Raw genomic sequence first — 26,474 nt, 5'->3', positions numbered from 1 at the left:
CCAGCCAAAATTACATCTGTGCTCTGTTGACCTTGGATTTCCTAAACCTGCCTAAGCTCCCTCTTTCCTGAAGCCTTTCTGACCATCCCAGCTCACAGATATCTCTGCCTCTCAGAAGGCCAATAGCCCTCTGTGTGCTGCCTGGTGATGTGATGCCAATGGTTCAGGGGAGGGCATCTTATGACCCCAAGCCAATTCTCAGCTTCTTAAGGGCTGATGCTGAACCCCATCCTTCCTTCTCCTTCCCCCCACTATATTGAGCCAATACTTTGGATAAATGCAATTGAACCTGACCACAAAACAAGGATTCCAGATGAAAACAAACAATTGGATCTCTCTGTTTATATACAAAACTAGTTGATGGAATAAAAAAAGAAATACATCATTTTGGAATTACAAGCCAATCCTTCTGCCCAGTGAATGCGCATTCATCACAGTTTCGCTTTCTGTCTCTTCCCTTATGGCGACCCAGATGTGAGTGAAATATTGATAGATGCTCCCTTGCTCCCCACACAGTGTCAACTACTTTTAGTTTATGAATACAAATTAAAGTGGAAATGAACTGGAGGGAATTCAAATGGATAAGACTGTGGCTCTTCACATCTATTCAAGAGAAAGTTTTTATAGTGCTGGTCCTGGAAACTCCCTGGTGGAAATGTGATAATGACCTCCTCTGCATCTTAAAGTCCTTTAATTCAAGCACCCAGTATGGATGAAGGTTGAAGAATCTGTCAACCCAGGATAAGGAGCCTTCACTGTCTTGTCCAATAAGGGGCTGATTTTAAAGGTTTCTAAATTATTCACACTTGAGAAAAAATTCCTGGCTTGCTTTGCTCTCTTTCTGAGATCACAACAGCATAGAAAAATTTTCATATAAATTTAGAGAGCTCTGTAAGTCAGGCGAGCTTTCTTACCCCACCACCTCAGTAAGGAGAGCCTGAAAACTTCCCTAGTTTGGAAAGAGATGAAACAGCTCATAAAGGGAGCAAGAAGCATACAACAGAGCTATTTCCATCCTGGAATGAATGAATGCAGTCTGATTTTACTGCCCAGATTGCAGAAGACACTAAAAAGTGAACGAATGGAGCAGGTAGCTGATGGAAAAGCGACTAACATAACATTCTTTTTGTTTTTTTTTTTAAGATTTTCTTTCTCCCCAAAGCCCCCTGGTACATAGCTGTGTATCTTAATTGAGTGTCCTAGTTGTGGCATGTGAGGCGCCACCTCAGCATGGCTTGATGAGCAGTGCCATGTCCACACCCAGGATTCGAACTGATGAGACCCTGGGATGCCAAAGCGGAGCACGGTAAGTTAACCACTCGGCCACGGAGCTGACCCCTAACATGACATTCTTTACAAAGATAGGTGTAAAAGACTTCAATAATCTTCACCCACCCTCACACTGATACTTTCGAGACCCTTTCAAAGCCATGTGGGCTTTTCTAATCAGTAAGGTTAAGGGTTTATAGGAAAAGAGGCTCCTGAAAGCAACAGATAAAATTTAAATTCCCTTCTTCTGGCAAAGTTTAGAGTACAAGGTCTTATGGTGATAAATGTTCCTTCCACAAGGCAGACCCTAAAAGGGACCCTCAGAGAATATAACCAGATCTGCTCCGCATGGAGACAAGTGGACCCACTGCAGCCTGGGTCTGTACTGTGGGACAAAGGGAAGACTCTCTAAACATCCCAAGCCCTCTTTCACCCCCTCTGTCTTCTCCCAGAAGTCTCAGCTTCTCAACATTGACTTTGATGCAGGGATCTGAATACACAATATTTTTTTTCTTCACTCTCTGAGAACAGGGCATAATCTGCTTGTGAGTTCTGACCACAGAGATGCAGGCCGGCACCTACCTCCTCCATGAGGACGATGAAGGTCGCATTGTGCCCCTGCTCTGCCACCAGGCGTCCATCGGTGGTCACCACATGGAGGCCCCGAGGGGCTTTTCCAGGGCACATCTGGGCCTTGGCGGTGTATTTCTCCCTCAGCCCGTCTGTGCAGTTGTTGGACACAATTCGCCGGTACCTAAGGAATATTGACAATTGTCAGTGGTGTGTCATGTGAGTGTGTGTGTGTGTGTGTTAGAAAGAGAATGCAAGAGAGCAAAGAGAGACAAATTTCACACAGCTGTCCCTACAAACTGAGTCTTAGAGGGGACAGCCATTTAGGAAGCTAAACAAAGGCTGAGGAATCGCTATCCTCCATCTCAGGAAGAGTAGCTCTTTAAACATTGTTATTGATCCTACCTGGAGAGCCACCGATCAGATCAGCGTCTAAACCAGCCAAGAAAAATCAATATCTGACTCACACACAAGACAAGAGGAGGCAGACGCACTGGACTGAGGAAGCAAGAAAAGCAGGTGCCTCTTTCTGTGAGGCAGGGACTTGTTTCTGGTTCCCTGAGCTCATCTCCAGCTTTCTCTACCAGACAGCAGCTAGAAGATTAGACTTCTAACTCTGATTAATCAGGAAGCCTCTTCCTGTCTTCCTTCCACCCCCAGGACATAATGCCAACCCCCAATCCTAATAGTCCTTACTCGGGAGCCACTGGGCTATTTCCTAGCACATTTTCTCTCCTGGCTAATATTTCATTTCCCACTCAACACAAATGCCAGCCTAGAAGCAAACGTCTGAAGCTCCAATTCAGTCCTCCTGACGTAAAATTATCTCAGAGAAGAAGTTAGCATGGGAAAACCTCTCCACAAAGCTCTGCGACCTCCTAGGACAAGGGCATCTTTGTGGACAGTGATGCCATGTCATCTCGTTGACCACTGACCCCAGCAAGTGAAGTCAATCAAAAATCTTTTCCACAGCCCTGAACTGCATGGCAGACATTATTTCCAAGCATATCACTACCTGCATGGTTGCATAAAATCAACATTCTGGTAAAACCACATAAAATACACGTATCACCACTACCACTACCATCGTCATCATCATCATCATCATCATGTCTTCTTTCACCCTATGTGTCAGGAATTATTAACTAATCCATCTATGTTGCCTTCTTCTGGTGGCCTTGAAGACAGATGAAACCAAATTCTTTCTAAGTGATACTGGTCCTCTACTACACATGACATTTCCCCATTGCTAAGCCACCAGCCCTGTACCTCCAGCCAGAGATCTCAGAAGGATGGTAAGCAAATGTTATATGTACTTATTGCCTCAGATGGAATTACAATACATCCTCTTGTAGATATATATTATTTTTAATTGCCAACTGAGCTCATAATGGGTCTGGAGCTGTGCTGTCCAATATAGCCTCTTTCCACATGTGGCTATTGAGCACTTAAAATGTGGTTTGTGTGGCATGTTGAAATGATAATACTTTGGATATATTGGTTTAAATAAAATATACTATTAAAATTCAAATTTCACTTTTTTGTTTTTACTTTGTTACTGTAGCTACTAGAAAATTTTAAATTACTTGGCTCTCATTGTAGTCCTTTTGGTCAGCACTCGTCTAGATAATCAAACTTTTGTAAGTAATTTATAGTTTCTTACTGACCTGTAGTCATTTACAAGATATTTAGTTTTCACTTATGATAGATATTTCAGTAGATACCACACCCTATTGCAACCTTGATGTCATCCACTCTTCCTCTTCAACCTCAACTGGCCAGCTGGTTTTGTAATTTGTAATATAAGCTAACATTTAAGCAACGTATAGGTATGCACAGAAAGTTGTAGTGAGTCTTTTGAAAAAAATGAATAGTCTTTTTGTTTCACCTCCCTGATTTATTTGGTTAGCTATTCAGGGTTTTGGTACACCTAAGTTACTTAAAATTGGATCTACCTACATATGTCACATGATCATATGAGACATCCTAATGCACTTCTCTTTCAATTATGTCCAAGGTATCCTCTGGCTGGGAATTTGGTGGCCCATCTGATCATTTGTGCCCATTATAGTTCTCTTCCTCAAACTTCATAACACTTTGTTCTCTGACACCACATCTCTGTATGTTTATGCTGCTGAATCTGTACTTTGAATGGCTTACACCCCTAAACCAGACACCTATAATAAAATAACATCAAAGGTCCTTAAGCCCTAAGAATAACCCCCTAAAAACCAAATATTTGACAACAAAATTCATGTTTTTCAGAATGGCTCAGACCACTCAACACATCTCTTCCTTCTTGCTTCTGTGTTTTGTTTTTTTCTCTGTGGACTTCAGTTGGGTAGATAATACCTACCACTATTTCACAACCAGGTGAGGGAAAGTACCCAATGATGAGTAACTTGACTGAGATGGCAGAAGACCTACTGGAAGATCTGAGACTAGAGTCCAGAACACCTCACTCCCTTGTTACTCAAAGAGTAGTCTTGAGATCAACAATGTTGACATCACATGGGAGCTTGTTATAAACAAAGAGTCTCAACTCCACTCCAGATCTCCCAAACCAGAAGCTGCCTTTTAACAAGATCCCCAGATGATCCATAGCACATTAAAATTGGAAAAGTGCTGTCCTGGACCATCAATCCACTTTCCAAATCTGTTCTGTGCCACTGAGGTGGCAAAAGAAGGGGAAGACAACAAATCTCCAAGGAAACTTTCTTCAAGCATCTGAAAGAGTAACTGATAAATGAACAAAGAGAGAAATGCACACACAATTGACAATTATAGAAAGTGGACCTTGACCTTCTTATTCCAGGAGCTGCTAGGATGGGACTTTTGAATTTTAAGTTTCCAGCATCATTCTATGAGAGGTTCAGTTCCTCTATCACTAGAGAGCACTATAATATTTACACGCCATTTGTGTTAATTTACTTCCCTCAGGACCTAAGCAATAAGGTGGCATCTTTTTCCAGAAAAGAAGGCCTGACCAAAACAACAGCTATGATCTGTCAGAGGCAAAAGGCAAAAGGTATTGAAATCTAGGTGATCATAAATCTCTTCTGATGCTCCCCAAAAAGCTACTCTCCACTAAAGACTCTTCAACTTTCCTCAGAAGCCATCTTGTTGTAAACAAGATCTACTCACATTTGATCTTGCTTTGATAGTGATGCGTTCCCTTTGATCCCAACTTAAGGATCAGGAAAACAGTGAGCGGTGTTCCTTTAGGTGTTTTACTTACCCAGTGCTGTTAAGGTAGCTTTGACCAAGGCTGCAGTCCTTTGACGGGGATGCTGGATTGTACCAGAAGGCTGGGACACACTTGCTCTCTCCATGTCTCTCATAGCCATAGTCACTGTCCAGAAAAAGAATATTGCACACTGGTATAGATGCACAGATGCTAAAATACCCACAGACACACACAAACACAAGCACACCCATATAGCCATCCCCAAAGCTGCCACACATTATTTTAAATATCTCGAGTGAGGGTAAATATTACCACTTTGAGAAAGGATTTTTAGATTGAGAAATAATCTCAAGCCATTTGGATTCCAGTCTATAGAAGAAATAGTGGATTATCAAATGCAGATTCCAGGTTTAAAAAGGTATGGATATACACAACGTGGCAGGGACACTGGCTTGCGCTGGGTGTAAGGGATGATCTAAGCTTAAAAGCAGATCTTGGATAACAGCGGGATTACTGAAATAAGCAGAGGAGAACCGAGAAGATGACTTTGAAGGTCAAGATTCACTTCTGTGTTAAGATTCCACATCTGTTATTCCAAAATTGATTTCACAGATTTTATTTTCATTTTTCCCGCAATTTCTCTCAAGCACACATATATATTTTCATTCACATATACACATACAGCCATTCAAACTTTTCCCAACTATATTTAACACAGGTCCCATTTACCTAAAAAATAAAACAAAAAAAACTAAACTGTAACTCTTTTCCATGTTTTCTCAAAAGCCTAGCCATAATAAAATGAAGAAAGAGAGTCAGGTATGATCCCTTCTCCTCTTCTCTCCATTCCAAAATGAGGAAGTAACAGATCAGGGTAGGAAGAGGTCCCCCACATGAAATCTAAATGCTGTTTCCTTACTTCTTGGAGTTTCATAAGGCTCCCAGATGCATAAATGTCAGGGTAGAAAAAAAGCAATAAAGTAGGCTAAAGGGATTACTGCTCTTGTAACCAACCAGAGGTCACTAAGGGTGGCTTCACTTGGCAGAAGTCAGGCTTCTAAGTTAAGCATCCAAGCCTTTCCTGAAACTCAAAGGCTGGGCAGAACAATCTGGATATTTGAATATTAATCCACTGAGTGCTAATGAAACATAAAACAGCAAGGGAAAATCACTCTCTCCAGACCCACCCCTCCTTTATTTTTCTGCTCCCATATTCTCTGAACCAAGATTTAGATTAAAGTCCAATAAAAATAGAGCACATTGTCTATGCATGTCTCTAGGATAGGAATGAAAGGGAGACAGGAATAAAAATTTAGTTCTACATTTATTTATCACTCAATGTGTACCCTGTCCTGTGAAAGAAGTCCACCCATCCCTATCCTCAAGGGGTTTTCACTCTTTTTTGGAGAGAGGGATGCAACATGCCTCAAATCCAACAAAAGAAAAGAATAATAGAGTATGAAGTAGAACACTAAACAGTGTAGTTAAGAAGTGCCCACTGATTAGTGAGATTATCTTCCCAGTTGGTCGCCATTCTACAGTCTCATCATCTTCGTCCACACCAAACTCATAGCTGAACACTCCAGGCCAACTTCCCATCCTCTTTGGTTTTTTTATGTGTTATGCCCTGGGCTTGAAGCACTCTATCCTTTTCTGTGTTTGGTAGTTTCCTATGCATCCTTCTTCAATATCTAGGTCAGATGAGGCCATCCCTGATTCCCAAAACAAAATCTCTGTGGCCCTTGCATGTTGGAAACACTGAGGCTGCAGAAGAGCAGAGACCTCTGTTGGTTTTGTTCACTAACATAAGAGTCTAGAACAGTATCTAGCACATTGCAGGTGTTGAATAAATGTTTACTGGGTGATGTTTATTTCAATTACATTTGAAAATGATCGCACTAATTTTCCCATTGCATTTGATCTATCTCGTCAGGGAGACTGCGAATCCATAGTTGACTTTCCCGTGTGGACCACAGACAGCATCTCAAGTGCTCAACAGATGCCTGTGGAGTGAGTGTGAGATAGAATCCTTGCTAATCGCTACATGGAAAGGTGAAACTCAAGACCAGCTTTGATATGGCCATGTTTAAATGAAACTGGAAGAAAAGAGGGAGAAAGGCATATATCTGTCAAGTAAATCTTTTGCCAGGTCTCTTGATCAATGATTGGAGTTCTCTCAGCCTGAGAGTTCATATGGACTCAGTGTCATGCCAGCTTCTAACAGCCTGTGAGAGCCAACCTAAAATTTCAGGAATTTTGCAAGCTAATTAATGGTTGTTAAACACAGCCATTATTAAAAATTAAATTACATAAAATCTCAATTAAGTAAACTATATTTAAAAGGTAATAAATACTCAAAACTCAGAAGTTCCTCATTATTTTACTGCATTTTATTATTACGTATAATATATACTGTACATAAAATGTTATTATATATCATTATATTATCTTTGCTCTTGAGGTCATTTATGTCTGTGTATCTATACAGTAGAAATACTATATAAGGTGCTACTACACATCTCTTCCCAATTCCACGTTCACTGATGTCACGTTAGTAGCTTGAAATCAGCCATGGTGGGAATATTTATAGCAATTAGCAAATGCTACTAATCATAGGATTGATTTATTTATTCATTTGTTCCCTTACAGAACTGGTAACTAAATACATGTAGGCACACCCCTGAATATCTGATTTCTAAGCATTGTTTAGCTGTAGAAACATTTAGGCTGTGATGTGTCTGCCTTATTTCTAGAAAATTCCCCAATTGCTTTATGAGGGAAATCTATTGAATGTCCTGCCAACCCTAAGATATTTAGTAATCTTTGAAGGAAGGGTACTCTCCTAAGTAGCTCTGGGAGGGAGAAAAATGTCTTAACGCTCTCTGCTAAATGTCCCCATCTTTAGGAATTCTGTTCAGCTCTGCTACCTTTTAGCAATACAGTTATTAAAAAAGGTGCATCAGACATTTTGCTTTGTCCCAAAGAGAAAAAGCACCTCATTAATATTTAATAACATTAACGGCAACATCATTGGCTGCCCTCAAGCTGTGGACTTCTTCATTAACTTCGGCTAAATGTATATTAAAACCTCTCATATTGCCCAACTCCCCGCACAGCTCTGGAGTTTGCATGATTTACACAAACAAGCAGTTCCAGTTGCTGCTCCAGCTTCCTGGGGCAAGATGTTTTTCTATTGAACTGTGAAGTTTGGAGAAAATGTATCAGAAAGTTTAATTTGCCTCAGGGAAGTATGCTACCACAGCTTCTGCAAACACACAAGCAGTTTTCTTCAAGAAATGTCACCTCTGTGTCTTTCTTAAAAGGGTTTAGTACATCTAAAAGTTTAGGGGAAAACTTGTCCATTTCCAGGAACCTGTATGTCTTCCAAACCCTATCCAGGGAAAAGCTTTCGATGATCTAAAGAAGGAAGAGACAGGATAGCTTCAGAAATCAAACAGCTTTTGCATGTCAGAACAGGAAGGCACACTTGTGCTCCTTGGGTTCGACTCCCTCAAATGGTATATTGGAAAGGGGGAGCAATAAGAGGAGAAATAACTTGTTAAAGATTGTACATAACTGACAATGGCAGATGGAGGTGATAATTGAGACTCTTGACCCCTGGTTCAGCATTAGTACAATCCCATGGGGCACCCATTTAATCACCAGTAGGGAGGGCTCCTTGGTCCCCAGGAATGACATTCCGAGACTCTCTGAGCCAGGCAAGAAGTCATGGTCTCTGCCCAGTTGCAGGGAATGTCCTACTCTGAGCTCTATCATAGCCTCATTGACCTCCATTCCCTCCATTCTCTCATTTGGCAGCTGAGATTCCAGGATTGGTGTTCCACAGGTGCCTCTGTCCCATTTTAGGATCAGTATAGCATGCTGGGTTTGGGATCAGAACAAGCAGATAGAGGTTTTTGGCAAGCACAGAGTGAATACTCAACAAACAGAAGCAACTACAACAAAAACAACAACAAAGACAGAAGAATAATAATTAACATCATCATCATTTAGCTAAGACATAAGCCTAACGACTGCCAAAGAGAAAGACAATTACATCTAAATCATTTCAGAAAGAGTTTGCAAAAACCAACAATCATCCGTCAAATATTTCTCCTAATGTAACCCCATGCCACCCACTTGCCCTTATCCCTCTACTCATCAAAAACCTTCTCATATATCTGCTTTCTCTGAAGTGCTGCACATTTTCCTTGTACTTCCTCAGCAGCAAGTCTACAGAGCTCCATCATCACCCCCTGCAGGAAGCTTTTCATCCTTACTCCCGTCTTCAGCGATCTCTTTGCTCTGACCATTCTAGCACTTACAGGTAGGACCAGTGCTATCGAATGGAACTTTCTGTAATAATGGAAATGTTTGAAATCTATGCTATCCAATATGGTAGCCACTAGCCACATTTGACTACTGAACACTTGCAATGTGGCTAGTGCAACCAAAGAACAGAATGTTTAATCTTATTTAATTTTAATGTAACTAACCACATGTGACTACTACTACGTGGCTACTATATTGGATCATAAAATTCAGCACCTAATTATACTCCTGATTATTTGCTACGTCTTTTTTGAGCTCAGTGACTCTGCTTTATACAACTTTGACTTTTCCACAATACCTAGTTCATAGAAAAAACAGGCCTGATTGTGCTCTACATGCAGAATACTAAGGGTTGAATGGAGTTCTGACACACCCAAATTTATGTACTGTGCCACCCCAAAATCTCTCCCCTTCTCTCTTCTACTTTATCGTTTGATAAACTCGCTCTGTGTATCTGGAACCATCCTGAACATGGAAAGTAAACACTAAGACATACTAAGACAGAGGACTCTGGAATCATAATATGATAATTTTGAGTGAGTTAGTTAACATCTCTGTGTCTCCATTTCTTCATCTATAAAATACCTATAATATCAGATTGTTCTTCCAGAAGCTAATTGAGAGGATTAAGTAAGATAAACCATTTAAAGGACTTGGTATATAGTAAGTGCTCAGCAAGAGTTACTGCTGAGTGTATGTTTGGGAGAGTTACAAAGGAGAGACACTTGGCAAAATCTCTGGGCCAACCTGGTTTTCACTGAACAAAGGTGTTTGGGTCTCCCCAAGGAGAAGGATTTGTTCCTGGCCCCTCGCCAGTGCCATGGTGGAGCTTGCTGTAAAGTGGCTCTCTAGAGCAAGCATGAGGCTGGGAGATTTATGAGGCTATTAAGTAGAAACATCAATATTTATTCAAAATTCATACTTATCACTGACACCCCCACTGGATGGAAGGGTGAAACTTGTGAAAGCCAATGGTGTTCTACAAATAAACACTTCTGAGAATCTGTAACATCTTCCCTCTTCAAGCAGAGGAGGGATATAGGTGGAAAATACCCTCCGTTTGTGAATTCAGGCTGCACTCCTTAACTTTTCCACCAAAATCAAGACACTTAATCCATCCTTCCCGGTGGTCTCCACTCCCCAAATTTGATTAAACTAGGTTACACCCTCTCCCTGCTGTCTCTGAGACTTAAAAGTTGCCTGGACCAATCAAATGAACGTGACCTGATTTGGCTTAGGGAAACAACTAGGTGGCATGTGCATGATAATCGCTTATATTAACTCAGCTGGGAGTTTCAGATTCCTTAGCTAATAACACTCCCTGGTAGGAAGGACCACTGAGAAGGAGACAAGGCTATGAAATGGTTGCCATGCAGTACTTTCCAGCATGAACATTAAAGACAAACAAACAAACTATATTTGATGGAAAAACTATATTTCTGACTGACAGTTATGCTTACTGAAGTTGACAAAAATTTTTGAATTTTGACAATTTCAAAAACTCAGGCCCATTGTCCACAAAAACCACTGTAAAAAAAATCCAAAAATTTCAGAAATTAAACTGCTTCTTCTGTACTCAAAAGTAGTGCAAAAATACTTTTTAGAACACATGATATTTTTTGCTGTTGTTCTCAGATTACGATTACTAACCCAGCATCCAGTCTTGTGTCTTTATCCTCCCTCAGACTCAAGTGGTTCTTCTATCTTCCTTTTAATATGACATATAATAATATATATTATTATATATGCTATATATAATATATTATATATTACATATTATATATAATATATATTATATATTTTATATATTATATATTATATATTATTTTATATATTATATATATGCTATATATATATGCTATAGAAAGGCAAAAATACAATACCTTGTATATCCAAGAAAAAAATTCTATAAAGTCCTCCCGTATACTGTACACCTATTACAATTCCAGTACCAATGGTCAAAACTCCTTCATTTGGAATTGTTTTTGAGTTAATGGAGCATTCTCTATTAAATCTCATCAACAGGAGTAACCTGGGTCCTTTGAGGATGAGTTTTAATTTTAGAATAACTAAACTTGGGGATCCTACTTCTTCTGAAACATAAAGCGAATCTAACATAATAAAGACTTGTTTGATTTCTTGAGAAATGGCGTGACGTAGAGGAGAGAATGTAAGATTTAGCTAGACTTGCATTTAAACCTCAGTTCTTTCTTTCCCAGTTATGTGACCGAGGTCACACAAGTTACACCCCAGATGCTCATTTTATTCTCATTAAAAAGTATAGTAATGATTCTGACATTACGGGGCGTTGGGTCCAGGTGAAACCTCTACCAATGCACGTCTGAGAACCAAAGAACGCATCGCAAAGAATTTTTTTCTTCCCTGCTTTACTTACAGGTGCATTCTGACAGTAGTTCCCAAAGAAGGGTTCAGAAATATTTTAAGCAATGCCACCGCCACCAAAATAAATGGATAACACCCAAAGGCACAGCTTTGTAGATAGTACTTATTTGGATGTATAAGCTCTGGTTTACTTCCTTAAAATACCACGGGGACTATTTAACCCCGGGATACAAGATTAACAACAGCATAGCAGCAACAGCTACCATATGTTGGATGTCTACAGTGTACACCATTAGGATAAATGCCTTATCCACATTAATGATGTATATTAATTCATTTATTTTTCCCTAGGACCCAATGAGATACATATTACATGTTTGTATTTTACAGCTGAGGAGGTGAACTCACAGAGATTAAGAAAATTTTCCAAGGTCAAAAACTGAATATCAGAGCTGGGATTTTTTTTTTCCGGACTAGTAAATGTTAATGAAATTGCTGAAGGAAAAATATTTTGTTACAATTTTCACTCCTTGTCAATTGTGAGGTTTCCCGACAATGGGTGAGGGTCTCTTACAGTTCAGGGAGACACAGGATAAAATGTAGCATGACATACGCAAAGACAGCCTGCCTCCACAGAGTCAGTCTGCAGGACACAAGCAAACCTGATATTCATATTCTGAACATTCAGGTTGACATCAATACGTCACACGCCATAATTCTGAGTGGCCTACTGTATACATTGCTATGACTATTTTGCTAGATTGTGGTTAATAATTGAAAATTATTCTTCCCAAGTGTGAAAATATCCTCTGTTTCCAAAGGATCAAAATCGTCACAGATAGCACCCTGCCATTTACATTTAAATTCCATGTGGCACATCCCATTTGGATGACTCTCACTGAAGTCAAGCTTTCCAAGATACGAGTTCAGGGATGAAGAGTAGGTAGGGAGCAGTCGTGGTCACACAGCTGGCTTAGAGCTACCAGGTACAGTCCTCGTAGAAAGTGGGAAACTAAAGATGGCTTCCAAATTGAGGTTAGGAAAGAGGCTGGACGAAATAAGGATGGAAGGGGTGAGGTTGCTGGGCAGGCGTAGCTGTTCTGTACACGTTTGGACTTACTTCTGTTATTTGCCACCAGCAGAGCCCAAATGCAACTCTGTCATTGCCCTGCCTCTTCCATGTTTATAGGCTGTTCCCCGAGCTCTTAGTTTTGTCTTTAACCTGGAATGAGTATGAAAATACCTGAATTGAACTTCAGCCTTTGACGTGGAGGAAGAATTCATCTAGCTGAGATCAGAGTGACATGTACCCATTCCCAGAACTAGGAAGGGTTTTGACTCTCCTAAAAGGAACAACATTCAGAAACATGGTACAACTACTTAATGCTGACTGTGGGCTAGGCACTGAGGATGCAACAAAGAAGAAAGTCTAAAATTCCTACACTCACAGCACTTACATTCTACTGGGGAAAGATAGGCAATAATAAAGCAATCAAAAAACGTGAACATTCCATATGGCGATTAATGCCAAGAAGACACTAACACAGAGTGATAAGCCAGAGAGTGCCAGGGTGTAGGTGGGATTAAGTGGTCTCAGAAGGCATTTTCGAGGAGCTGGTATTTTTGCTGAGACACGAGTGATCCAAAGGTGCCAGTAATGCTGAGATTTGGGAGAAATCCTTGCATTTGCTTTTCCTCTGCTAGTAATGAGCCTAGGTTAACTAAGGTAGAGGAGATGGTAGTGTGGCTGCAAAACAGTGAATGAGGGGAGAATGGTAAGAAATTAAGGCACAGTGGTATTGGACCAAATCACCTACAACAGAGCATGCCAAAGAAAGAAGATTGTATTCTATTTTAAGGGAGAAGGGATGCCATTGGAGTGTTTTAAGCATAGAAGTGATAAAATCTAATTTGGTGGGGTTTTTTCTTTTTTGTTTCTTTTTGCGGAGCAAGTTTTACCCTGAACTAACATCTATTGCCAATCTTCCTCTTTTTTTTCCCTGAGGAAGATTAGCCCTGAGCTAACCATCTGTGCCAATCTTCCTCTATTTTGTACGTGGGTCACCGCCACATAGTGGCTGACAAGTCGTGTAGGTCCATGCCCAGGAACTGAACCTGGGCTGCTAAAGCAGAGCATGCCAAACTTAACTGCTACACCATGGGGCCAGCCCCCTGATTTGGGTTTTTAAAATATAATTTTGGTTGCTGTGAGGAGGATAGATTTTTAGGGTGACAAGGGTGGACTTGGAGAGAGACTTAGACTCTTGGAGGATCCAGACAGCAGTAGAGATGTGTAGAGGTGCTTTGAGCTAGAATTCATTTTGGAGGTAGAAACTTACATGGACTTTCAGATGACCTGAACCCGAGGATGAGGGAAAGGAAAGAACCAAGCTCTGCTGGGATTTTGACTTAAGTAACAGAGTGGATATCTATGTGATTTATTGAGGCTGGAAAAATTGGTTGGGGGGAGGGAGCGGGGGTTCAAGAAGAGCTGAAAAACTGTTTCCAACAGTGGGGATTCAAGAAGAGTTCAGTTTTGGCCACATTAGGTTTGAAATCCCTATTAGCAATTCAAGGGGAGATGGATGCTAAGTAGCTGGATGGCCACAAATGTCTCCACGCTGGAGGAGAGGGAGGCCAGGGCTGGAGGTAAATATTTGGAAATTTGTGAATCATTGGCTAATAGGTGAGATTTAAAGTTTTTCTTTGTGCTTGTCATTAGAGGGAGGAAAAAATTTGATGATGAGAGAATTCACATGGAAGAGCATAATCTGAATAAACATGTCTGGAGGTAACTGTCCAAGCCTGTAGCTCTCTGAGCTCTGCCAGAGCCCAGCCCAACCTCTCTGGTACTTTCAAGTATAGCTGCTAACTGAAGATGAGAAGTCCCCTTGGACATGCTGTTCTGATAGAACAGTGATTTTCTCTGGGAAAATGCCTCTTCCTGTCCTCCTTCCAGGGATGCAGACTTCCTATCTGGCCCAGGAACTGGGACATTTGGGTCCTGAGGCCAGCAGACATACCTCCTACCTCTGGGTTCTGGCTTCTTCCTCTAATGCCATCTTCATCCTCAACCCCCAAACAGGTAAGCATCTGGTTGGGACTGGCGACGAGATGCCAAGGAACTCACCACTCAAAATCCCAATCGGCACAGACACAGGGTTCTGAGACCACCGTCCCTGAGGAGTCCCGGCCCAGGGCACACTGAGCTCCTGGTTTGCGTTTCTTGAATATTTTCCTTTCTCCCATGACGCAAGGCTCTCCCTTAGGAAAAAAGTTCATAGTGAGAGAGACAGAAAAACACAAAGAAGATGAAATAAGCCAGCTTCTCAAGGAGAAGCATTAGCCTTTTCAGTTTCTTTTGATCACTCTGTCTAGCAATCTCACTCCCCATAACGATTCATGAGTTTCAAGGATAAAAGGGCTGCTCTTTTCTACCACACAAAAGAAACACTATGAGAGGCTGGCTTATCACTACGCTGACACCCAACCTAGTTAGTGATGTCCACTTTGTCCTGTTTTTTTCACCACCTTCACAGAGAAAGCAAAAATTCCGGTCATCCTCGGAGACCACCAGGCAATTGCCCAACTGGCTTCAGCAGAAATTCTAGTGGAAAGGAATGCACTTCTGTCATATTTTTCACATCATCTTCAGAGTAAAATTGAAGTTGACCCTAAAAGTTCCCTCTCTATGATAAATGAGCTCAAGTCATGAGGTCAAGTCACTTGACCATGCTCAAGTCCTTATTCCTAGTCAAGGGTGAAAAGAGGAGAAGTTGGTACAGATTACCAGGACCTAATGGTTCTGAAGAACACAGGAGCCTATGTTGTGTAGCAATATATATCTGCCATTGCCAAAGCCCCTCATTCCCACTCCTTACCCTTTCTCCGTGGTCCTGTTCCCAATGTTCTTGGAGCCCTTACTTCTGGCTGGCCTGAGAAACGCCCTCATCCTCTCCACTGGAATGTGTGATGATCAAACCATTGGAAGGTCTCCCACCTGTCTGGGCTTATTTCCCCATGGATAGTGCTAAAAACCCAAGTTATCATTGTCACCTCTCCCCCAAGCTGCGTTGTTACCTTAATAATTGGATCAGGGTCCCAGGGTGTAAAATGGCCTCAAAATAGCATCTGCTTCTCCTGGACCAGGGTGTGTGGGCTCCAAGTCTCCCCCTCAAACCCACCATTCTCCTCAGATGGCCCACTACCTTCCTCCTCCAACTAGGAAGACAAAACAGAGCTTGCAGTAGCTCCTCTTCCTAGAAGCTGGTACCCCAGACCCTGTGGTGTACCTGATTGAGCAGGTGCCAGGTCTGATAGTCCTCCTTGGTGCAGTGCCGGCTGAAGATAGATTTGTAGTCCACTTTCACCAACTGCCATTCAGAACGGAGGCTGAAGTGGCCAAAGACTCTAAGTGTTCAGAGGAGGAATGGGAAAGACAAGCAGAGAAAGCCCCACAGTCAGTCACTAATGTACAAAGACTGGAGAGAGACAGGACGGAACTGCAGCCTGGACTTTACTGGTTCTTCCAAAGTGAGGTCTTTGAAGGCCGTTGAAGAGAAAGTCCACTGTCTACACAACTCCAGCCAATTGGCATGCTATTCACATTGGACTTAAAACCAACCTTTTCTTTTAAATTTATTTTTTTAACGGCAAAAGTAGTAATAGATGTGCTTTGCAGGAAGCATTTAAAATCTAAAAAGGTATGGAGGAGGAAAAAATTCATCCAATAGTCCAAAATCCTCCACTCAGATAGAACTGTTGTTCATATTTTGACATAGAGCCTTCTTGCTTCTCCTTCCTGCCAGCACTGGCATTTTATCTACTTAGGTCCACTGACAGGGACTCGCTTTCCTCCTCTGCAAAGTAAATTGTTTGTGTGTATGTTGCGGGTGGGGGTGGTTAGCTAATCTAAAGTATGACTCTGCCAATTCCAAAGTTCTGACTGAATCTAAGTGTGTTTTAGTTAAAATTCCCATTGCTTAATTCACATGAATGTCACCCTCCTCCCTGCTTCCCTGAAAAATCACAGTGGTCTCATAAAAGGAACTCATATTTATGTATGGTAAAGCAGCACACCACCTGTATGGCTTAGATAATCAATACTGACCTTTTCAAAGCCCAGCAGTTGACAGCCCTATAAATATGAATGATCAATCGTTTCTAGAAAAATAGAAAAAAAGACTGATCATCCATACTCCACTCGGGTGGCATGTCTTGTAATTACAATGCAAGACATTTATCATAGTGCTGTAAAGGGGAGACCAATCGTGCTGAGAACCTAGCCAGACTGAAGTCTTTCAAGGAACTGGATGGCTTCTGTTTCAGCAAGACTTAATTACGCTCCAGCCCTAGATTCTCCTCTCCCCAAGTTCAGATATTCTTTTGGTAACATCTAAGAGGCTAACTCTCCTCCAAGGAAGCTTCCTTCCATGATCTGAAAGATGGGGACGCTTTCGGATGGGTGGGAACTGACTAAAATTGTGAAATGGAGAAAGAAATGGGATTGTTTTGCAGATCATACAACTTAAAATACACCCCAGGAAACAATTTTTAATGTTTTATTGGTTAAAAGTCAAATAAAAGTTTTTAGAGCCTTGTCTAAAAGGAGATTAAACAGACTTTGAGGGAGAGACTGAGGGTCTCTCCTTCCGTTAAACTGTCTGGTCTTTCTATGAATCTTAGCTTAGCAGTGAGCACTAGAAGCCGCGGGGCTAGGATATGCAGCCAATACTGTGTGGAGCAGAGTGAACTTAAGAATCTCTCCTCTGGGTTCTCTCTGTTCTCTTGCATTCTTGCCATAGTCAGTGGTCTCCAAATTCAAGGTATCCAGGTCAGGTCTCCACTAAGGTAGTTCCACTTTTTAGTTCTGATTATTTTTGTGGAGAGGTCATGAGTCAGTACGTCTCAAATCATTAGCAAAACAGTTATCTCTTATCAAAAACTTCTACTTGTTTGAAGAGAGTTAACTTGAAAGACTATCAGGATAAGACAAAAACAAAAACAAAAACAAAACAATTGGAAAAGAAGTTGATAAATGAATTCTTCCATCTCTATCCAGCCTATCTAAATCCTCCCACATTCTAATGCCACCTCCTCTGGTAAGTCTTCCCTGATTGAAATACTCTGCATAGCAGGATATTAGTGATGCTAAATTGAACACTTCTGCCTACTTCAAATAGTTTACATTTATTTCATGGATCACAAAATACATCATGTCAGATTAATCCCATTCCTTTCTATGAAAAGATTACTAGGCAGAGAGAAGAGGGAAATACGAGGCACATGATTTACCTGGATATCAGCAAGGAAGACAGGGTCTGCCATAGCAGTCTTGAAGAAAAGATGAAAAAATATGAGCCAGGTGCTAGTAAAATTATGTGGTTGAACAGCACCTAATTAAGGCATTAAAATTAAGCAGGAGGGAGGGTGTGAGTAGTCAGCTGCAAGGTTCTACTGTCTGCTCTGTCTTGTTGATCATTTTTATTAATGACTCGAAGACATGAAAATAATGGTCATTGGAAATCACAGTTTCTGATGACACAAAGCTGGAAGAAACAGTCAACACACTTGAAGGCAGAATCATGACCCAAAAAGGTCTTGACAGACTGAAGAGACAGCCTGAATTTAATAACATGTGATGTAACGGGGACAAATGTCAGGTTCTCCCCTTGCCAACTACGTAAGTGTTGGATAAAACAAATGGGGTCTGGTGCAGCTCATGTTAAGTAATAATAATAATGATAATAATAGTGGTCGTGGCTTCAGAGTTTTCATACACAATGTGATTAATATAAATGAACACTTCAGAGAGAACAAAAATATTTAAGGTGATCTTAAAATGCATTAATAGAATTTTGTATATTATCTAGAATGGAAGAGGCAATATCCTGGTTTATTTTACATTAACCAGATCACAAAGGAAAACTGTAGTTAGTTTTGGATGCAACCATTCAAAAACAAGATAAACTAACTGTCTCAATCTAGAGTACTTCTATGGGTTTTGGGAGTGGTGGTAGAGTTTGAATCTCTTGAAATTTTAAATAAAAATATGTTCATTGGCACATATTGATTTATTTAAGGAGAAATTATATATATTTTACCAGATTTTCAAAGGAGTTCACAGTTTCCAAAGTTAAGGACCATTGAAAAAGAGAGTGATTAATGTGCTGTATTGGGTTGAATGGTGGCTCCCCAAAGAGAGATGACCATGTTCTATTCCCTGTAACTGGTGAATGTGACCTTATATGGCAAACGGATCTTTTCAGAAGTAAGTTAAGGATCTCAAGATGAAATCACCCTGGATTATCAAGGTGGGTCCTAAGTCCAATGACAAATATAAGAGACACAAAGAAGAGATACGTGCAGAGAGGAGAAGGCCAGGTGAAGACAGAGGCAAAGATTGGAGTTACACAACCACAAGCCAAGGAACACCTGGAACCACCAGGAGATGGAATCGGCACAGGAAAAATTCTCCCCTAGTGCCCTAGAGGGAGTGCAGCCTTGCTGCCACTTTGATCTTGGACTCTGGCCTCCAGAACTATGAAAGAATAACTTTTTGTTCTTTTAAGCTGCACATTTGTGATAATTTGTTACAGCAGCCACAGGGAACTAATACAGATGGCAATATGATTCAAGAGCACTTTTCATCTATCTATCTATCCAAGAAGTGTTGTAAGAACTATGGCTTGGTAACCTGGAGATGACTTAGGGTGGGTCATGGGAGGGAAAAGCAATAAGTGGGCACTCTAAAGAGTTCTCTTGAGTATAAAAAGTACCAAAAAGTGAAAGTGTGAAAGTTTACAAAATGTGAGAGATCTTTCTAACAGACAAAGTTGCCCACAGGGGAGAGGAATACTCAAGAATTAGTTAGCATAGAACCTCAAGCTCAGGCTTAATCATTTCCCAGGTGATGCTGAGAAGATGCAAGCATCATCCAGGTGCACAGCCTAACTGACCCTGAGCCTCTAAGGATGTCCACGTTGTTGGTCTTCCCAACTCTTTGGGATGTCTGTTTCTGATCTCAGAATGTTCATTTCAAGACTGGACACAAAAATAGGTGCTCAGTCAGGACTTGTGAACTAATTCAGATTCTTCTCTCCTGCAATCTTGACAGGAACATTCTTTCATCTATATTTCTTTGGCTTCTATCCCAGATTTCCATACACAATTTTTCCCAAGTCTTTCCCCAAAGTGCAAATTGATACACTAAAATTTTCACTTAGAGTGTGCTAGTCTGCTCTCCGACATGGTTGCCTACATATGTCAGATGCAAAATTTTAAACCTTCAATGTTAGGATTATGAGCTTTGCTCATTTTCTCATTGGACCTCACTAAGATGGTTAGGGTAAAATCATTCAGCAACTGTCAGACATTATTGTACTCTCTATCTTTCCACCCATTCTCAGTTCTTGGAAGAAGAAAAGTTCATTGTGGGCCCCCTCCTGTAGGGCGTAAGTGACCCTGAGACAGGGGCTCTCTTTTGCATCGATCTGGCTTCCCTAATTTTGTTCAGCAATGCATCCACTCATTGCTCTTTTGATTAGAGCTCACAGAAGCTGAGGAAATGACAGAAACACAGCAAACTAAACAGGAAATAAAGACTAATTTAAATTTAAGCATTTATCAGCCCTTTTCATAACTACTTTTGGAACAGATGCTAAAATTCACAAGAGCTGTGGAAATGAGAACCTAGCAGATCAGGGTGACCATCATCAGAAACCATATCCATCATTTTGAGGTGACAAACACTGACAAGGTCCACTTGGTCCTGAATTGGAAAAAGAGAAAACTCAGACAGGTTCCAATTAATAATAATAATAAATCAGTTTTTCAGATAAAAGTTTTTTATCTGGTGGAAATGTTCCTCTAAAGTTAGGGAGTCTATCATCTATAAGTAGGTGCAGCATGCTTGTCTCACTGTGGTACTTTTTTGGGGAATAAAGTGGTTCATTTATGAGCGAATTTGAAAACCCAAGAGATGGATGGGGTGAAAGAACCGAAGTGTGGAACATCTGGAAAGGAAATCTGCTGTGACTATTCTGGTAACGCTCAACTCTCTTTTGTCTTAAGTTCAAATGATCTTGTTATCTCGAGACCAGAGGCTCTCCACTATCTGCATCAGAATCACCTAGAAAGCTTGCTAAACATGGACTGCACCACCTCCTGACTGTCTGATTAGTATGCTTTGAGTGCCTGATTATTTGCATTTCTAATAAGTCCCCAAGTGATACTGATGTAACTGATCGTAGGACCACCTTTTGAGAAACACTGCTCTAGACCACTTATCCCGAATTTTTTAATTTTCTTGTATCTTCGGTCAAATTTGTGTCAATGAATTAGAAAGCTCCTTTTGCTGGGAATGCTTCTTGTACTTCTTTGTACCTCACAGAGCCTGTCAATAGTAGTTGCTTGAAAAGAATGGCTGATTGATTATTGAATGCCAATGGAACAAGGCAATTCTAGAAGGAGGTTTCACTCTCAAGTCTTTGGCAAAAAGGAGCTAATTCCTAAGCATGGCCAAATAAACTGTCATTTGGATGGCTTTTAACCCTTCCCTGTAATTACCAAGGTAAACTCTTGTGACGTCCTTCTTCAGAGATGTATTCCCAGCCCCACTTCTTAACTCAAAGTATATTTTCACCAACATAATCAAAACCCTATCATATGAGAAGATGTATGTGAAAAACTTGAAAATCCCAATGGACAGCAAGTGTTCATTACCATCGCCACCATTCCTCCTGCTGGAACCCCACAGACTATCACCTAAGGCCCAGCTCATCAAGAGTTTTCAAGAGGGTTGGCTCAAAATTCCTTTTGAGGTACATACTAACCCCAAATGCAGGAGCTTTCTTTGTCTTTTTTTGGTGACATCTTCTACAGAACCTTGGAGAAAGACGATATCTCATACATAAATGCAGATGACTATTTGGAAACAGGTAGTCTACCCTTTAGTTCCCCTGAAGAAGTTTCTCACGAGCACAGAACAAAATAAACGACTTCTCTAAGCCATTTCTCACTATATAGATTTTCAGGAAAAATCAATTAAAATTTATTACTTTTGCTTTTCTTTTTCTTTTTACCTTGCCATCTGGAATTTTTTTCATGAAAGTTTTTGACTCCCCTCAAGATTCACCTGCTTCTTGGGCTCTACAAGCCTGAGAGACCATCTGTCTCCTTTTTTAAACTCCTCTGGTGCTCATGTCTACAGTGCTAATGTGACTCTGGTCACAGAGTGTCCTTCTGTACTCTTGCGCAGTTGTCTAACTTTTAACATACAGGTGTTCTGGGCGTGGAGGCAAGAGTACCAGGCAAGGAAATAGAGGGCTTGCCTTTTCCTAGTCCTTATGTGCCACTAAATTAGCCAGGTGGCCTTGAACAAATCACTTCATCTCTCAAGCCTTCAGCTTCCCTACAGAAGATGATTTTTAATCAGTGGCACATATACTCAAAGGCTGGGATGCAGAAATAGTCTGGATGGAATTTGGCCCTTTCAAGCCAAGTTCCAAGAGTTTATTTTCTTTCAATCTCTATGTCTCCCTCAAGGTGTACAAGCTATCTATCTCCTGAGGACTCAATACACCAAAGATTTATCTATATGTGTCATTCATCTTTGTCTCCACAGGGACTTCCTTCATGAAACAGATGCTTAAGAAATAGTTCTGGGTTGATTAATGGATAGAATTAATCTATCAAAATCATCCACTTCTTCCAAAATTTGGGTAATAGCTTTATCTGCCCTTATTTCTGGGCCAAAGAACATGGCTGAGTTGTGTGTCTTTTGGGGTTTAGAAGGACAAAAAAATCTCTGGGGGAAAAGAGCAGCAGCTTTCCAGCCCTTGTATCCAGGACTGTGCTTGGATTTCCACAAGCAACAGTGATTTGCTGGGCCCCTAAGTAACATACCTTCTCTAATCCACCATCCAGACCTAAGTAAGCCTCGTGGGAGGGAAGTGATTAATTTGGGGGAGGGAGGTGGTTCACAAAAATAAAAGACTTCATTAGAATTCCATACACAAAGTGGGTTAGCTACTCATTAATTAAATGATTTCAAAGAGGATCCTGGTATATAATTGCTGTAATTTAGGTGGAAACAATGCCACACTAAATGCAATTAGAGGAGCAGGCTCTGTAAAGATGTTTTCCTCTTTATAGGAGAGCAACTCTGGGTCACCTGATCTGATTCTTCCCTGCACAGTAACTTGGTTCTTTTTTCCAACCTCCAACTTCACCAACTTTTATACATAGTTATAAAAGCTGAGAGAAGTTTCAAGGCGAGAGTAGTTAACCACAATCCTTCAAAGAGGAAATGGATGATGATTCATTACTAGGAAGCCACTAGAAATGTGCAAAAAAAAGAACAAACAGTGCCTGGGCAGTTTGAGAGGACTTCACTGCAGAGTGACTTTTGAGGGAACATTTGATCCAACTCAGCTAGGATTATATTGTGTTGTCATTGACCTGCCCCAGGATTTCCCCCTTTCCTTATCTCACTCAGTGACTCCAGAACCTGCATCTTGAGCTCTTCTAGCCACCAACTCTCCCATTTTTATCTGGGAGATAAATCTTAAGAAACAGAACAAGTCCAAAGCCGACTCTGTCCATTCCTTCCTGACTTTTCACTGTCTCTTATTGCCTCAACTGAATTCTCAGTCATCAGTCTAGAAACCTCTGCATCAACAGAGACTCAGTCTTAAACTTTGTCCTCTCTATTAACCTCCAGCCTGACACTCATTCCTTTTCATTACTCTTCTACAAGATCTCTCACATTCACCAACTCCATGTGAATCCCATTCCCATGCCCTGATAATAATGGTTACCATTGCCAGCTACCAGGCTTATCATGGGCTAGGAACTCTGTTAAATGTTCCACGGCTATTCTCATCCTGAATCCTCCACACGATCCCCTGAGAGTCATAGGCACAGCCATTTCAGGTGAGGAAACTGAGGCTCTAGGCCATGCTCAGGATCAGTGTTGAGCTGGGATTCAAGTTGGTATTCATGTGAGGCAAAAGCTCTTACCACCTTCATTTCCTCCCACTGAAGAGTGGAATCCAGGCTCTCAGTACCTCTTGCCTCCTCACTAGTTTCACTTGTTTACATCATATAGCTATTTTCATGAAACCTATCCACCACTTGCTTCCAGAAAGTTTTCTTAAAGAATTATTCCTATGATACTACATGCCTGCTCAGAAACTATGATTGTAGAATAGGGGTCACGTTCCTAGAATTAGCATTCCATCCCAAATCTGGACATCACATTCTTTTCCAAACTTTTCATCCTTTCCCAGTTTGCTCCAGCCAAACTATTCTATTTCCCTTCCTACAAATGCCTACTCTACATAAACCCTTGCACATATGTGTGTATACACACTTGGGCTGATGAGAATAGCCGTGAATATTTAGCGAGTCCCTGGTGCCGGTGCATGTGAGCACACACAGACACACTTTCCTGATTCCACACCTTGATTTTTCCACACTCTTCACTAGAAACATCCTCCTTCATAGTCTGCCTACCTCAGTGCCATCTCAAGCCCCTGCTTAAATGCCACCTCCTCTTAGAAGCATTCCTTAGGTCTTCCAAGTCTATGTGGTCTTTCCCTCTTCTAAACTTTTGACTTGCTCTATGAGCAGATGACGATCTTCTCCCACAGAGTCAGGGGCCTTTCCTCAGTTTCTCTAGCCCTTTGTTTCAATAACGCTATATTCTCCTATTTTCCTCTTACTCCTCTAAGTACTACTCTCTCCCCTCTTCCTCTTCTCATCTCTGACTGTCATAACCTAAGTTTTCTTCTTCTGTGTCCCTACACTTGAACTTGGTAATCTTATTCATTTCTTCAACTTCAACCTCTGTGTAGAAAACTCCCAAGATACCTACTCTTGCTCTTGAACTCTCACATGACTTAGTTGTGAATATCATGCTAAGAACTTTGAATTTGATTCAAGAACCTCTGTGCATTGGCCTCCATCTACCTTTGTAGCACTATCTCCTGCTACAAGACTTTGCAAAAGGTAGGTACTCTAGTAGAAGTAAAAAAAAACTCAACAGTAATAATTACAAATACCCTATTAGTGAGAATCTGCTGAACACTTATAGTATGCTAACCATTTTGCATGGATTATCTCATTTCATTTATTATTCCCATTTAACAGACAGGGTAACTAATGCTTAAAGAAGTTAAATAGCTCCACTAAGAGAAGCATGATTTCCTAGTGCCTGCTTTTTCTCTGCTTGGGGTACCTTTCCCTGTATCTTATCTTATCCCACACCTACCCATCCTGCAAGCCTCAAGTCAAATAATCGGCGGTAATTCTTGAGAGAGGGGAAAGGAAGGGAAGGAAAGCTTTCCAAATCTAGATATTTCACATCTAAACATCATAGTGACCATTTTGATTTCCTCTTTAAGAAACAAAACTACCCTAAACATATGAGGATTTTTTTCTTTCTTTATCTTCCTCCTCCTCACTTTATTTTAAAATTTTGATCTAATTGTAATGTTTAGAGAGAACATGATCTCAATGATCTGAGTTCTTTGGAAGTGGCCCAGACTTTGTATGCGACCCAGTGTATGGTGAACTTTTTACAAAAATATTAAATGTTTGCTTAAAAACGTATTACCTATTTATTGAGTGGAGAGTTGTATATAGGTCTTTCAAATCAAGCTTGCTAATAGTGTTATTCATATCCAAAATTATACTTTCTGACTTCTTTGTGTATTGGTTTCTACATGAAGTTTATTAAAATATTCCCCTAGGATATTGCAAATGTTCCGTTTCTCCTTGAGTTTTGGGGGTTTTCACATTATGTAATCATAATATTATACAGGTTTTGAGATTATTCTATCTTCTTGATGAATTATTCTCTTTAGTTTCAATTCAAATGCTAACTTTTCTATTATGTCTTCCAAGATCTTTCCTTCTGCTCAATTCCTTTCCTTCCTAGGAAGAAAAGAAATACCTCTTTCCTGAATTTTCATAGCAATTTTTCTGCCTTTTGAGTATTATCCTTAGCAATTCCAAAAGGCATCAAATTCACAGAAAATGTACCTAAGTGTCTCACCTTCCTTCCTAGATTTTAAACTCTTGGAAGTGTGCAACTTACACAAGCTACTCTACACACATTGTAAGTGCCTGTCATGTGTTTATCGTCTGAGAGAGAGTAGAATGAAGTGGTTAAACACAAAGGTGTTGGCATCAGGCAGGCCAAGATGTGGGCCCCAATCCTGGACCAATGAAAATTTCCTTACACATACTAATTAGACTTCAGTTTCCTCATGTGCAAAATGAGGATAATAATGGTACTTAGAGTTTTGAGGTTTAAATGTGTTGCATGTTTATAATGTTTAGCATAAATTAAGAAATGAATAATTTAAAATTATGTTTAACATTCTCATATAATAGCACTTAATAATGATAATTTACTTTATGTCTTTTGTTGGATGCCTGAGAATTTTATGGGCAGATAATGTGCATTATGCTTTTATATCCCCATGGTCTCTACTACAAGACTTTGCAAAAGGTAGGTACTCTAGTAGAAGTCAATCAAATAACAAGAGTAATACTTAGAAATACCCTATTAGTGAGAATCTATTGAACACTTATAGTATGCTAACCACTTTGCATGGATTATCTCATTTCATGTATTATTCCCATTTAACAGACAGGGTAACTAAGGCTCAAAGAAGTTAAGTATCTCATTCAATAAGATGACACAGCAAGTAGGTACTAGAGCCAGGAGTCCAACTTAGGCGGTCGCTGCTAATGTTTTAACACA

General features: G+C 40.5%; 1 protein-coding gene across 1 annotated transcript in view; it reads right to left on the bottom strand.

Annotated features, from left to right (window-relative positions):
• Positions 1-26,474, bottom strand: part of SORCS3 (sortilin related VPS10 domain containing receptor 3) — a 566,298-nt gene that overhangs the window by 30,841 nt on the left and 508,983 nt on the right. The window contains exons 15-18 of the mRNA XM_046654523.1: positions 15,994-16,111; positions 14,832-14,965; positions 5,078-5,191; positions 1,852-2,023 (exon numbers count right to left, since the gene is read on the bottom strand). Coding sequence (XP_046510479.1) covers positions 1,852-2,023; positions 5,078-5,191; positions 14,832-14,965; positions 15,994-16,111 — 538 coding nt within the window. The remainder of the gene's footprint in view (positions 1-1,851; positions 2,024-5,077; positions 5,192-14,831; positions 14,966-15,993; positions 16,112-26,474) is intronic.

This window comes from Equus quagga, chromosome 2 (genome assembly GCF_021613505.1).
Source record: "Equus quagga isolate Etosha38 chromosome 2, UCLA_HA_Equagga_1.0, whole genome shotgun sequence".
Taxonomy (NCBI): Eukaryota; Metazoa; Chordata; class Mammalia; order Perissodactyla; family Equidae; genus Equus; species Equus quagga.
This window is presented reverse-complemented; position numbering and strand designations above follow the sequence as displayed.